This window comes from Hyaena hyaena, unplaced genomic scaffold (assembly GCF_003009895.1).
Source record: "Hyaena hyaena isolate Hyena2069 unplaced genomic scaffold, ASM300989v1 scaffold_361, whole genome shotgun sequence".
NCBI lineage: Eukaryota > Metazoa > Chordata > Mammalia > Carnivora > Hyaenidae > Hyaena > Hyaena hyaena.
In genome coordinates, this window is record NW_024080991.1 from 451,598 (window position 1) to 466,416 (window position 14,819).

A 14,819-nucleotide genomic window follows, 5' to 3' on the forward strand; every position below is an offset into this window, starting at 1 on the left:
TACAGTGAATTTAAAATCTATTTTATTATAGAGATCAGTTTCTAACAAATGGAAATGTATCATCTGTTCCTTAACTGTGTAAATAATATTAAATAACTTTGAAACTGGAATCTGCAGGCACAGATATTCTTTAATCACTAAATGCATATCTAAATAGAAGCCATCTTCAGGAAGATGGAGGTTTTGATCTTTATACCAATATTATATACTATCTGAAGTGGTGGAGATGAACAATCACTTTTAAATAAGAATTTCCTTGTGAAAATTCTCTCATTTACCCACTATTCACGGAGGACTGGTTATGGTCAGTCCTGGGGTTTTACAACTTGACAGCAAATATCCCTAACGTGTTATTCTGAACAAACATCTGTCGTTAACTCACTTCAGTACAAGAAAACAGGTATCTATGGCATCTCAGCAGTAACCACCCTCCTGTCTGAATCCACCTAACCTGCTAGCATGTCCTTTAGACAGCAGCCAGTCTGAGGGTCCTTCAGAAGCATATTTACAATGTCATAAAATTTGTGTTCATATGCAAGCTTGTAATACAAGTAGACATCTTCACAATACGTGAGTAACTTCTTCAGGTTTTTCACAACTGTGTCACTAGGCTGATGCTGTTTGTATCTAGAAAAGAAACAGAAGAATGTGCAAGTTAAGATACTGTATCATGAGCGAGGGCTGTCTACTCTGACCCAGCTACTTACATAGGAGAGGATGCTGGAATCTGAGAAATTCTGTGATATGAGGGGTCCTAGATACACATGAAATTATTTCATTAAAAATGTTATCTTAATGCTCACTTTAATTGCAGTAAGTTCAGTACCCCAAAGGTGACCTCTGAGGTTTAGAGTTTTCGGCACCTTGGACAAGTTGAACAGCTATCCTCCCATTTTAAATTCAGAGTGCTGTAAGTGAACTGTTCTCATTCATCTACTTGCATAAATTTGTTTAAAAATCTCTTGCTTCTGGAGATTTTTTTTTTTAAGTGGATTTATTCTGAGAGGGAGAGAGAATCCCAGGCACTGGTAGTGCAGAGCCTGATGCAGGGCTCGATCTCATCAACTGCGAGATCATGACCTGAGCCGAAACCAAAAGTTCTGATGCTCAACCAGCTGAGCCAGCCAGCCAGGTGCCCCTGGGGATTCTTGACATCTGTTTGCCATCTCAGGCAGCTGAAGACATGTTTTATTTAGCCATAGAATTCTTAACCCATGCCTTATCTCAAAGCAGAGTCATTTTAATACTTACTTTTTTGAAATCTCTTCAAATATACTAGATCTTAATAACCTTTGCTGCTTAAATTCTTCCAAGTAATTGAAGTCTCCTTTAAGAATCACTTGTTGGTATAGAATTTCAGCCCAATCAGGAACAAAGTCATAGGCCTCGGCCACAATAGAAGCCTTATAAAAGGATGGAGGGAAAAAAGGTACCATTAGACCCTATTTGATATAAAATGGAAGGCAAGGTGTTCTAGAAAACAACTTCATACACTCTCGGTGAATGTGACCATCACCAGCATCTCTGTACTAACATTGGGGAAAAGTTTGGTGTTCGTTTGACATTTCCCTTAAACCCCAGACATCTTCCTGCGGTGTTTTTAATCTTCACAATGAATTAATAAAACTGCTGAGAAACACTATTTTTCCCACTAACTCAACTGTGTAAGGGACAGGGAAGGGGCTGATTCCCTGGTAACCCTTTCTCACTCAAGTGCTAAAGCCAGCCTCCCAGCAGCCCTGACTCCCTGTGCTAACCCAGGTGCAGCATCCTGGAAACACCGGGGCTCAGAGCTACTCAGTCCTTAGCAGGAATGTGTCTGCCTTTCTGCCGTCCTAGCAGCAGCCTCCAACCTCTGTCCAAACAGTACGCTAACAAATCCTGCCGTGAAAAGCAATTTGGTGTATCAGACAGCTAAAGGTAAAAGCTTAGAATTGTCCTGACTCTGTCTCTAGTCCTGATGTTTTAGGCAAGTGATTCAATCCATGGGCCCTAGGAGAGGGACGGCAGGAAAGCTGGCTCGATTTCCTTCCATGCTTACCTGGTAGAACCGAGGTAGAGCAATGATACAGTCCATCAGCCTGTGGCGGCCCAGGTTGATGAGCATTGTGTTCTGGCCAGTGTTCAGAAAGTGAATCTGCAGCGTTATCAACTTGGTGAGCCGGTGACAGTGCAGGGCCTGTCGCACACAGGAGTCCTGAGGGACGAGGGCAGAGGAAGACAAAGGAAGAGACTGTTGGCAGGTCCCCCATGAACCTTCCAGCAACTGAACTCACCCCTTCCGCTCCCAGTTGGACAAGGCTGCGTCCCTCTTCACTTGGAAGAGCCCAGGGAGAAGATCAGATCATTTCTACTGCAGACACCAAGCCCTAAGGCTGTTCTGGAATAAGACTCTCCGTTATTACCTTGGCATAACTCTCTGCCGCATCCAGCATCAGAGTCAGGGCTTTCAGCAGCAGCTGCTTCAGGTGGTGCCCGTCCTTGAGGCGCTCCTCTGCAGGAGAGAAGGGGAAACCTGTGGGGTGTGTCTGAGTCCCGAGGCTGGCTGCTCCCACCCCATTCAGTGATGGTGGGCTGGACAAGAAACATCCCAGCTCATTCACAGGGAGGTGGGCATGTCTCATGTAAAGGCTACTGGGCCAGAAGTGCACATTCTGGAGTAGGGTTCATCTAGTCTCAGAAGCATCAAAACAGGCCTCAGTGTACACATTAATTCCAGATCGATGTCACCCCGGGCGCACGGGCTATAAGAGGGGCAAATGCCTTCCAAAACCCCTTCCATCTCTTGTCTGCACAGCTGGGGCCCCACTGAGTGGCCGTTAGCAGCTGAAGAGGGTATTAATCTCCTGGGCTCTAGCCCTTCTTAGTCCCAAAAACCTTTGCTGGCTGGCAGCATTGGCCTGGGGGCGCTGCTGTGAGCTCTGCTCACCCCAGGGCTGAGACTCGATCAATTTCAGTTGGATGCAGGCAGCCGCCTCGTGGTTCTCCCCGATCTCCCGGCACATGCTGAAGCACAGAGCAATCATGTTGTGCTTCTCACTGTCCCCGGGACGGCAGCGTTTGATGTAGTCCAGCAGGGCTGTCTTCAGGGTACCGCTCTGCCCAGGGAAAAAAGGGAGTTGATAGGTCAACCAGTGACTGTGAGGGGGGGCATGACTGACTTGAGTCCCTTGGTTCTGAAAGTTCCTTGAAAACTCCCAAGAAAAAGGAAAAGATAAGCAAAAATGAATACAAAAGTTGACGCTACCCTAAGTATAAGAAAACAGGCATGTCCTCTCAAATGTGAACGGTGAAACATGTCAGAAGGGAGAACCCTAAAAAATGTGCACACGTGGATTACTCTAACAGTTCCGTATTTTGGAATCTATCCCTTAAGAAATAAGCAGAGAAAAGTGCTGAGGTGGACGTAACACAGATACTTAATAGCAAACCATTAGAAAGAATCCAGATGCCCAGAATAAGGACTAATGATACCATGTAGCCATTAAAGCCAATGTTGGTTGGGAAATACTCATGACATGCTTATTAAGTGAGAAAAGCAGGTTATTTCCTGTCTACACAGCATAAAAGTTTTGCTAAAATATGTAACTATGTACACATATGTGTTTCTGGGTGCATGAGCAGAGAAAGGGCCCACACCAGACTGTTAGCAGTGGCCGTCTCCCAGTGGTCCAGAGAGGATGTTTTTCTGCTTTGTTGTTTTCCAAGTGTCTCTACAATGAATATGCACTACTTTTGTAATCAGGAAAAAAGTACTAAAAGAATATTCACATGCAGAAACAAAAATGCCTCAAACAATTAAAAAACAAAGCCAACCCCCCTGAGGGCATCCTGCAGGTGTACCTATGAGCAGGACTCGTTCCTCTCCTGACAGCTGGACTGGTCTGTCCTGAAACTAGCCCAGCACCGGGGAGAGTTTTTCTTCTTTATCTCTTAGTCCTGATTGGCTGAGCTGAAGTTCCCAGAAGCCAAAAATGTGCCTTGGTTTTTAAATCTTCAGAGGTGAAAGAGGCTGAAGCAATCAATCAGCCAAATGAATGACTTGGGAACAGAGGCACTGTACGTGACACACCTGGTGTCACACGGCATGCTGGAGACAGAAGCGCCCAGAGGCCTGACAGGTCAGGCCTCCTTCCTGATTATCACCATAAGCTGCCCCATAGCCTTCCAGGCCCAGGCCTCAGCATTCACTTCCTAGAGGCTCTTGGCAACACACATTCTTATGGTCCCTTGAAAACACTTCACTCCAAGCCATCAGACACAGCGTTCTAAGCTGGTTAATCCACTTCTCCATGGCTCCAAGGAAGGGTTTTGGCTCCCCCAGAGCCAGCATTCAGACAGCAGAGGCAGGTGACAGGCTGACAGGAAGTGCACAAACTTATTTTCTTCATTATTTAACATCTGTAGGCATAATCCCTACCTAGTCTGAACTCTGTAACTTTAAGCTACTGGTCACAGTGTGTGTCCTAGGGAATTCTTTAATTCCGTTCCTCTGATCCCAGGGGGCCACCCTGACTGGGATTATTCCTGAGAAGTCAACTGTAAAGTCAACAGTATATGCCATCCTGGCGCGCAAAATACTGTACACCTACCGGGTCCAACTTCTTTCTCATCAGCACTTCAAAGTAGTGCTTTTTATGCAGCAGATCAAATATGTAGGTCATCTCATTATACCTTCCAATGCCAGTGAGCAGGCGCACCTGGAAAGGGTGAGGGAGGGCAGCTTGCATCAGCATCGGCTAGAGGGCCGCGCCCTCATCATTTAACCTCCAGAGGGCAGAAGGGCTAATGGCAAGGCTGCCATTCTTAGCTCCCTCCCTCCCTTCCCATGTACCCAACAATGGGGCCTCCTCTGGAGGATTCAGAAAGGTTCGTCACTGGGCCACCACTGGCTGTCTCCTCCTCAGTCCTCTATAAACATAAGCACGGAAGTGACGTGGTGGGCAGGCGTGCTTCCTCTTCCCACCGCACCTTATTACAGGGCCCCGTGGCTTGCTCACCCACGCTGGGTCGGTTACAAGCCTGGGGAGTTTGGGGAGGCACAGGAGGTGTGAGCTGTCAGCTCATTTCAATTCAGAGACAACACTGAACCTTGTTTGGGAGGGAAATAGAGCTGTCTCAGCCCTCTAGATAAATGAACTGCCCTGGCAAGGGGGAAGGACAGCCTGGAGCATGGCACAGACCCTCATGATGTCTGTGCCTTTGGGGCAACCTCTGCTCTGATTTTGATAGCAATCATAACCTGAAGCAGAGGGTTCAGCTGCCCAGCCAGCTCCCAAGTAGGCAGCGGTATCCAGATGAGCAAACTCCCTAAGACCATGTCAGCTCTGAACCGGTCCTTGGTCTATCTGTTCTCTCAAAGGTGTCCTCAGGATGGAGGGTCGGGGGTCAGGGGTGACTCACCATCAGCCCGTACTCCTCACTGGGGGCCAAGTGCTTGTCTGTAAGCAGCCGGGCAGCCTGCAGGACTCGGCCGATGCCCTCCATGTGGCACGTCAGTGTGAAGCAGTGATGAGCCAGGATCAGCAGCTCTGTGGCTGGGTAGGTGAGGCAGTCAGGGATAAGAAAGGACTGCGAACCCTGGCAGCAGGGTAGAGGGGCCTATGCAGACAGCCTGCCTGGGGAAGACTCCCTGCCAATCCTCTGAAATCCTTGGCCTCGCCAGCTTTGGAGTAAAGTTTGGAAACAGACATATAAAGCTTTAAAAATAGGCATACTCTTGGGGCGCCTGGGTGGCTTAGTCGGTTAAGCGTCCGACTTTCGATTAGGTCATGATCTTGCGGTTCGTGGGTTCGAGCCCTGCGTCGGGCTCTGTGCGGACTGCCAGCTCAGAGCCTGGAGCCTGTTTCGGTCTGTGACTCCCTCTCTCTCTGACCCTCCCCTGCTCATGCTGTCTCTCTCTCTCCCAGAAATAAATAAAACATTAAAAAAAAAAATAGGCATACTCTTGAATCAGGAATTCATCTGAGGGAAATAATCATGGATGTGCATGTAAACATGCCTATAAGGATGCTTGTCACAGTGTTTAATACAAAAAATTGGAAGCAATCTAAAGGTCCCAAAATAAGGTACAAAATTTTTTAATTACATGAAAATACTGTGTAACCAATGAAAATGATACAGAAGAATATGGTCATGGAACGATGCTAATGACAGCATGTTCATAAAGTAATTATAAACAGTATACCCAGGATAATGCCATTTTTAAAAAAACGCCTATAGACTTCCCTAGAGAAAGATGAAAGGGACACATACTACTGAATGCCTAGAATGAACTAGATATTGTGGAGAACGAGCAGGCTTTCAAGACACATGGACTGGTAACACTTCTGACACATAACAGTTACAAATCAATCAATTTCTCTGTTTCAGTCTCCTTGTAAAGTGAGGACTGGATTATCCACTTTGCAGGGTAATGTGAGAGTAAGGTAAGGTCAGTGTTATGGCAAATGTTATAAGGTTCTCTTCTTGTGTGATTTTACATTTTGGGCTGTGTTTCCATATGTATTTTTTGAATTTCTTCAATGGACTGATCGCTCTCCACCGAGAACTTATAAACCATGCTGGAGGGGAAGAGGTCCAGAGCAGGAACAAGGATCCAAGTTGAGTTTTGGAAAGACTAACTCCGGGAGACTTCTTGGAGAACGGATTGCACCCAAACAAGTAAGAAAATGGCCAAGAACTTACTACAGGACAATTCCCCATGGGGAACGGAGGAAATCTTGTCCAACAGCTTCATGCCTACCAACGTGCGGTCTTGACACAGAGTGGTCAGCTGAAGAAATGTCTGGCTTTCCTCTGCTGGGGAGAACATCTGCTTATGTCCTGTACAGAAAGATGGTGAGAAAGGGGCTGCATTTAACCTTGAGAGCTGAGAGAATGCTAAGAGCCCCACGCCAGGAGGCCCACTCTGCCCAGTAATGTGGAAGGAGCTCCCAGTGCAGCTGTTTGCTTTGCAGAGCTCAGATAACTTGGCTTAGTGGTCATCTTACATGTCAGCAGGAGTTCGTCAGCTCAGAGAAAGGCACAGCTACTCTAAGCATAATTATAAAATAATAAACAAAAAGCAACAATAACAAAATAAATGCAATGTGTTCTCTCCCCTGACGAGTGCAGCCTGGCAGCCACAGAGGGCAGCATGCAGGATGCACACCAAAGTGACATCCAGATCCCTAATGCTGGCAATGTGGGAACGTGGTCTGAAAGCCGAGGGTGGGGTGGGGGAGGGAAGGTGGGGCACCTGTTCCCTCTGACGGGGTCAGCAGCTCGCGAGTCACCTCTTCAGCTACAAGTTCAGCCACCGTGTCTCGCTCGAGGCCCTGGGTGCTGATGAAAGCCTGGGCCCGCTTGCATCGGTCGGGCTGCTGAGAGGCCAAGATCGCCCGGAGCATGGACTCCCCGTCCCGAGCAGCCACGTCTGTGTACAAACAGCCCAACTCCTAAGAGGAAGGCAAAGCTGGTCAAAGCTGCTGTCAGGAGCCAGGAAAAGAGCTAGCCAAAGGCAGCCCTTTCTGGAATCCCATGTGGACAGACTCTACTTAAAGATCCCTCCCCCTGAGCAGGACCCTTAGAAGAAGCAAGCACTGTTTTCTAGCCCTTTCTTTCTCTTCACCAATGAGCTGAATCCAAGGAAGAGAAAGAGAGGCTTGTCTTCAGAAACACCAGGTGATTCATCTCTTGTGGAACACCGAGCTTTTCAAACATTATGAAATGTAAGAAAGTCGAATAAAAGGCAAGGGCCCCTGCTCTGCTGTTCCCACAGCAGCAGCAAAACCCTCAGTCTCCAAAGAAGCCCTTCCAAAGGGCTTTCATGCCTACTATGATTTCTCTTATGTTCTACTTCTTCGAGTCTATTATTTTTGCCCCTCAATCAGCACAAAGCCACAAACAATTCCTGGTTGCTCTGGTTCTTGTCTTTACAGCCATCACATCTCATTTTAATTTATAATTTATTTTCGGCTCTCCCCCATTTGGAGATCTCCAAACAATCCTGAAGCTAAATAAGATATTAGGGTTAGAAAGGGCTTCATGGTCAAGTCATTTATAGATGGACAACCAGGAGCCCAGAAAAGTGAAATTTCTTGCCCTCCCTTCTGATTGGCTGGGGCACAGCCAGGACTCAAAAGGCCTGGCCCTTGGCCTGGCATCCCCAGTATTCCCAGGGACGGATTTACTGGGGCTGACATCCTGATGAGACATCTGCTCTCGTGTCATGGTTATCATGTGAAGGGCCAGCTTGGCAGCATCCAAAATCTATCTCTATCTTCTTGCTTCCCTCCCTCAGCTGCCCCGGAGGCCCCACCCTTGGGCACGTACCTTGGCAAGTTCATACAGACACAGGACCTGCCGGCAGTAGTTCTTCCCATGGAGGCATTTGCTCGTCAGAGTTTCCAGATTAGTCACCACTTCATCGCTGGGGGGCAGCATCACAAAGGACTGACTATCCAAACTTGAAGCTGGAAGCAGATACAGGTCTGAGGGGGGCTTTAAGCTGGCAAACGAAGGCCTCTCCCCAGCCCCCTATGACACAGTCTTTCTGCTCACACCTTCCTCCCGTTGCACCTCCATGACTCCCCCTGGATCTGGGATCACTTTTGACTGGGCTCACACCCCACTTAAACTTATTTCATTGCCTTCTTCCAGGAAATCCCAGGCCAGGATACTTCAAAGGCCTCAGAGGCTACGGAAGACTCTAAGCCGCCCAATGAACACTCTAGATTATCAAAGATGTCTGCTAAACCCTCCTCCATGCACCCCCCTAATTTCCTCTTATATCACATAAGTCTAGGTCTAGCGGACTGTCTCTCTAAAATATCTCTTGGGTCACTGCCTTAGGTACAGTCTTCATGACCCTTCATGCCACCAGCCCCTGCTGCCAGCCTCCCTCTCCCCAGATCAATCTTCTACAGACTCTGAGGGATTTTTCCAAATCAGAAATGACAAAAACCAAGGGTCATCCAGATAGAGGCCTGAAGGCATGATAAACATTAAAATCCATTCCTGATTTAAAAAATTAAAAATTAAAAAAATGCTCAGCCAAAAATAGAAGAAACTGATCTTAATTTGAGAAAGGGTTTCTATCAGGAAAAAAAATGTAGAAGGGAGAATTTAGATCACAGTCTTCCTAACAGCAAAAACAAAATTGAAGAATTTAAGTGTGTATCAATACAGCATTGTTAAATAGTGTATTCATATAGAATGTTCTGCAGCCTTTAAAAAGCATGAGGTCCAGGGTGCCTGGGGGCTCAATCAGTTAAGTGTCCAACTTTTGATTTGGGCTCAGGTCATGATCTTGCAGTTATGGGATGAGGCCCCGAGATGGGCTCTGCACTGACAGTGTGGAATCTGCTTGGGTTTCTCTCTCTGCCTCTCTCCTGCTTTCTAAATACACAAAAATATACTCAGTACTAAAATGACATGAATGTTGGAATTACCATTTGTTGAAGAAACTATCTTTCAAAGCAGCTATCATACAAATTGTGCCAACAAGCAATTATACGTGTTCTTGAGACAAACAGAAAAACAGTCTCAAAGAAACAAGGAATAGAGAATAAAATAGAAATTCTGAAAATGAAAAATAACTGAAAATTTAAAATTGCAGAAATAAACTCAACAGCGGCATGCAAATACCAGAGGAAAGAGTCAGTGAAACTGAAAATGGACAAAGAGAAATTGTCCAATCTGAAGACAATAAAAATTATGCAAGCTGAACAACAAAGGAAAAAAAATTGAATAAAGTCACAGGGACTTGTAAGACAGTAACAAAAGTTCTATGATTTGTGTCACTAGAGTTCCAGAAAGAGAGAATTACAAGGACAGTGCTGAAAAAATATCTGAAAACTACCTACATTTGGTGAAACACATAAGCCTAAAACTTCAAGTAATTTCGAGTTCCATCCTTGACATTTTGAGTAGTATGTTCTGACACTCTGGTTCTTGTTTAAATCTTATGAAGAATGCTGGTTTGTTTTGTTTTTAAGCAGACAGTTGACCTGGTTAGGTTTGGGCTACAATATCCAACCCACATTCTGTGGACTGGGTTGTGTTGTTTTTTTTTGTTTTTTTTTTTTAATGTTTTATTTATTTCTGAGAGAGAGAGAGAGAGAGACAGCGTGAGCAGGGGAGGGTCAGAGAGAGAGGGAGACACAGAATATGAAACAGGCTCCAAGCTCTGAGCTGGCTGTCAGCACAGAGCCTGACGCAAGGCTTGAACCCACGAACCGTGAGATCATAACCTGAGCCGAAGCCGGGTGCTTAACCGACTGGGCCACCCAGGCGCCCCAGTTTTTTTTTCTAAGGACCATATTGTTTTAATGTTTTTTTAATTTATTTTTGAGAGAGAGAGAGAGAGAGAGAGACTGTGAGCAGGGGAGGTGCAGAGAGTGAGGGAGGGAGAGGATCTGAAGCAGGCTCTGTGCTGATAGCAGAGAGCCCGATTCAGGGTTTGACCTCAGGAACTGGATGCTTAATCGGCCAAGTCATCCAGGCATCCCTGGGCTGTGATTTTAATATCAGCTCAGCTTTCAAATCCTTTGTGGGGCGCCATTCATTCTATGTGTGTAACATCCTGTGCTCAGCCTGCAGCTTGGGTAGTGTAGTCGTTAATTCCATTCTCAGAGTCTTGATATGCTGACTAGGAGCAGGTCTATATATGCAAAGTCCAAGAGTGAGCCCTGGAGTTCATAAACAAGTTTATTGTGTGGCTCTCCTGAATCTCTCTCCCTGAGGCATTACTTTTCAATCTACTAGCCAACAGCTGGAATTTCAGCAGCCTCATTCTGTCCTGCACTTCCCTGAATGTGCCTGCATCCTGGGCCAGCAGACTGGAGGATAAATGCAAAAGGAAACAGGGATTCACTGCATCATCTTAGGACCAGGACACCTCGATTCTAAAAATAAAGTTCATCTCTGAGTTCTGGATCTTACCAGCTGCTGCTCCAGCCTCTACTACCACAGCCAAGGGGCTGCTGAGGAGCTGAGGGGAGAAAGGATGTTAGCAGTTCCCTTTCCTGCTCCTTGAGCCCACGCTACAGGGCTTCTCCCAGAGCGCACTCTCTCTTGTTTAGCGCTTAGTTTTGGGTTTCAGGCAGCGTCACATTCAGGCTGGAGGTTACTAGGGGGAGAAACAAGTAATTTGTGTCATTTAGTGCTGCCTGCTGTGTGCCAGGTTTTATGTAGAGTTCAGTGGGTGAGATGGGGTAGAGCGAGCTCATTCTGCCTTACCTACAACCGTGACCCCAGTGCAGGGTTTTAGGCAGGGGAGAATGTGGTCTGAGTGGCTATTTACTTTTTTCTTTTTAAGGCATATTTTTTCATGTGTAGTATCTTAAATGCAGAAGTATTACATGCTTAGTGTAATGAATCACAGTACAGAAGTGCATAAAGTAAAAAGTGAAAGTCATTTATCCATTTGATACCACCCCCACCAAATTCACCAGAATAAGGTCTCTTACTTGCTTGGTATGCATTATTTTCTGTGGGTGGGTTTGCATGGGTACATGGGCACATGCACACCATTTATTTTTTCCAAAAATAAAGTTACAGTGTTGTACATTTTTTCCTGTCAGAGGTCATATATTGACATCATTATAACAAATGTTTGAGAGAGAAAGTACACACAAAAATAAATTCAAAATGGAGTAAAGACCTAAATGTCAGACCTGAAAACATAAAACTCCCAGAAGAAAACATAGGAAGTAACCTGACATAAGCTGTAGAAACATTTTTCTACATGTCTCCTCAGGCAAGGGAAAAAAAAGCAACATTAAACTATTGAGACTAACAGCAAAATAAAAAGCTTTTACACAGCAAAGGAGACCATCAACAAAGACAGCCTACTGAATAGAAGATATTTGCGAATGAAATATCCCATAAGGGGTTAATCTCCAAAATTATGTATATAAAGAACAATATATAAAGAACAACACTAAAAGAACACAAATAATCCAACTAAATGTATATAAGACACAAATAGACATTTTTCCAAAGACATAAAGATAGCCAACAGACACATGAAAAAATGCTCAACATCTCTCATCACCAGGGAAATTCAAATCAAAACCATAATGAGATATTACTTTATACCTGTCAGAATGGCTAAAATAAAAAACACAAGAAATATTAAGTGTTGGTGAGGAAAAGGAACCCCAGTGCGCTCTGAGTGGGAATGAAAGCTGGTGCAGCCACTGTGGAAGACAGTATGGAGGTTCCTCAAAAAATTAAAAACAGAACTACCATATGATCTGGTAATTCCACTACTGGGTATTTACCCAAATAATACAAAACTACTAATTTGAAAAGATATATGACCCCTATGTTTATAGAAGCATTATTTACAATAACCAAGATATAGAGCCAAGCCAATTATCCATTCATAGATGAATGGATAAAGAAAATGAGGTATATATACATGATGGAAGATTACTCAGCCATAAAAAATAACAAAATCTTGCCATTTGTAACAATATGGATGGATCTAGAGGGTATAATGCTAAGTGAAATAAGTCAGAGAAAGAAATACTATATAATTGGACTCATGTGGAATTTAAGAAACAAATGAATAAAGAAAAAAAGAGACAAATAAAAAAACAGACTCTTAACTATAGAGAACAGGGGTGCCTGGGTGGTTCAGTCAGTTAAGCATCCAACTCTTGATTTCACCTCAGATCATGATCTCACAGTTTGTGGGTTTGAGCCCCACATTGGGCTCTGTGCTGATAGTGCAAAGCCTGCTTGGGATTCTCTCTCTCTCTCCCTCTCTGCTCCTCCTCAACTTGCACTGTCTCTCTCAAAATAAATAAGTACTCTTAAAAAAAANAAAAAAAAAAAAAAAAAAAAAAATCATATAGAATGAACTGGTAGTTACCAGAGGTGAGGTGTGTGTGTGTGTTGGGGGCGGGGGATAGGTGAAACAGGTGAAAAGGATTAGGAGTACATTTATTGTGATGAGCACTGAATAATGTATAGAAGTGTTGAATCATAACGTATACCTGAAACTATATAACACTTTATGTTAATTATACTTGAACTAAAAATAAAAAAACTGAATGCTTTCTCCCTAAAATTATTAACAAGGCAAGTATGTCCACTCTTACCATTCCTACCTATCATACGGGAAGTCCCAGCCAGTGCAACAAAACAAGAAAAAGAAATAATAGGCATTCAGATTGGAGAGGAAGAAATGAAACCGTCTCTATTCACAGACAGTATTGTCTGTAGAAAATTCCAAGGAATCGACAAGAAAACCACTAGGATGAGGAAGGTCAGCAAGGGAACAGGATACACGATTAACACAGAAATCAGCATATGTCAAAATCAATGTAAAATTAGAAACATGATTATTGGTACAGAAAAAATTTCAATGAACTAGCTACAAGTCAGACAGATTTCCTCTAAGTTTGATATACAGCTAGTTATAAGACACAACTGTTTCTATTTTACTGACTAGTTGATTACCTAGTTTATGGATTACCCTTAACTTGTGTAACTAGTATGCCAAAAGGGACCCTTTTTTTTTCTGGGAAAGAGTGCCAACAGCCCCATTCAGGACTCAGGATGGTTTGATCTCTTTCACTTACTGCTCTGGGCTTTCCTTAGTGGAAGGCCAGGTTCTTCCTCCTCAAGCAGCTCAGCACTTTGCAGGACAGCATGGATCTCTGGGTGCAGATCTTCCACACTAGCCTCCCCTGAAGCCAGCGCTCTGCAGTGCAACACCAAGGCAACATCTTGGTTATAGAAATGAAAATACCGGCATACTCTACTTGCTTCATGCACACAGCCATCGTCCAATAGGCGTCCGATCAGAAAGTTCAGTGACTCCTGTTCCTTCTGACCCAGTGTGTTCTCACAAGTCTTTCTGGATGGAAGGCCATTAAGTTCTAAGTATTTTGATGTGTTCAGAGCAGCCAACGTGGAGAGCGAAAACTCACTCGCTACACTGTCAAAGGAAAGTTCCCCACTAGCTGAGATCTGCTGAGAAAACCTGGGCTCTGTTTCCTCTCGGTTTTCCTTGAGGGTGTGCTGGGTGATGCGGCAGAGCCAGATCCGCTTCTCCAGCTCCTCCAGCTCCTCCACAGGCACCGGGTCCCCCTGAGCAAGCCAGTGTGCTGCCAGCGTCAGCAGCAGATGGCGCTCCTCGATGCCGCTCAGTCCCCCCTCGGCTGGGTACTCACGGGCCTCAGGGGCCTGGGCGGAGAAAAAGGAAGAAGCTGCTTTGCTTGAAATGCAATTTCTCTTAAAATTCTCGTGACATTTCTTCCAGAAGCCAATTCTTGCCTGTTTCATGGACCACTGGTCAATGTGTTTTAAGGTCTGCATTTCCTGTGTTATCTGTGAAATTTAACAGAGCAATTTTTAGTCTTTCCTAGATATAGCAGTGTCATATATGAGAATCCTCCCAAGAATGCCATACTTGTCAAAACCACATCAAGCCAGAGAACGTGAGACTTGGCTACAGATGATCCTGAATATTTTATCTGGAACGGTACAAATATGAAAAGCAATTCTAAATTTATCTAACTGAAGGGGGGGTTCAAGATGAAGCCACCCTGATTTAATTCTATTCAAAGCACAACAGTTGTAGCATATTCTGTAAGTGAACCTGAATTTAAAAGCACACATTCTTTGGGATGCCTGGGTGGCTCAGTCGGTTAAGCGTCCGACTTCGGCTCAGGTCATGATCTCACGGTTCGTGGGTTCGAGCCCCGCGTCAGGCTCTGTGCTGACAGCCAGCTCAGAGCCTGGAGCCTGTTTCATATTCTGTGTCTCCCTCTCTGTCTGACCCTCCCCTGCTCATGCTGTCTCTCTCTCTCTCTCAAAAA

The 14,819-nt window shown here is 44.9% G+C and overlaps 1 protein-coding gene across 2 annotated transcripts in view; it reads right to left on the minus strand.

Annotated features, from left to right (window-relative positions):
* Nucleotides 1–7: 7 nt before the first annotated feature.
* The window catches only part of SPG11 (SPG11 vesicle trafficking associated, spatacsin), an 82,088-nt gene continuing 67,276 nt past the window's right edge, over nt 8–14,819 (minus strand). For both annotated transcript variants that reach the window (XM_039250081.1, XM_039250082.1), the window contains 11 exons: nt 13,578–14,328; nt 8,317–8,456; nt 7,241–7,439; nt 6,688–6,825; nt 5,404–5,537; nt 4,593–4,700; nt 2,930–3,098; nt 2,406–2,494; nt 2,042–2,197; nt 1,252–1,403; nt 8–627 (listed from right to left, as the gene is read on the minus strand). In XM_039250081.1, coding sequence (XP_039106012.1) covers nt 447–627; nt 1,252–1,403; nt 2,042–2,197; nt 2,406–2,494; nt 2,930–3,098; nt 4,593–4,700; nt 5,404–5,537; nt 6,688–6,825; nt 7,241–7,439; nt 8,317–8,456; nt 13,578–14,328 — 2,217 coding nt within the window. In that variant the 3' untranslated portion in view covers nt 8–446. The remainder of the gene's footprint in view (nt 628–1,251; nt 1,404–2,041; nt 2,198–2,405; nt 2,495–2,929; nt 3,099–4,592; nt 4,701–5,403; nt 5,538–6,687; nt 6,826–7,240; nt 7,440–8,316; nt 8,457–13,577; nt 14,329–14,819) is intronic.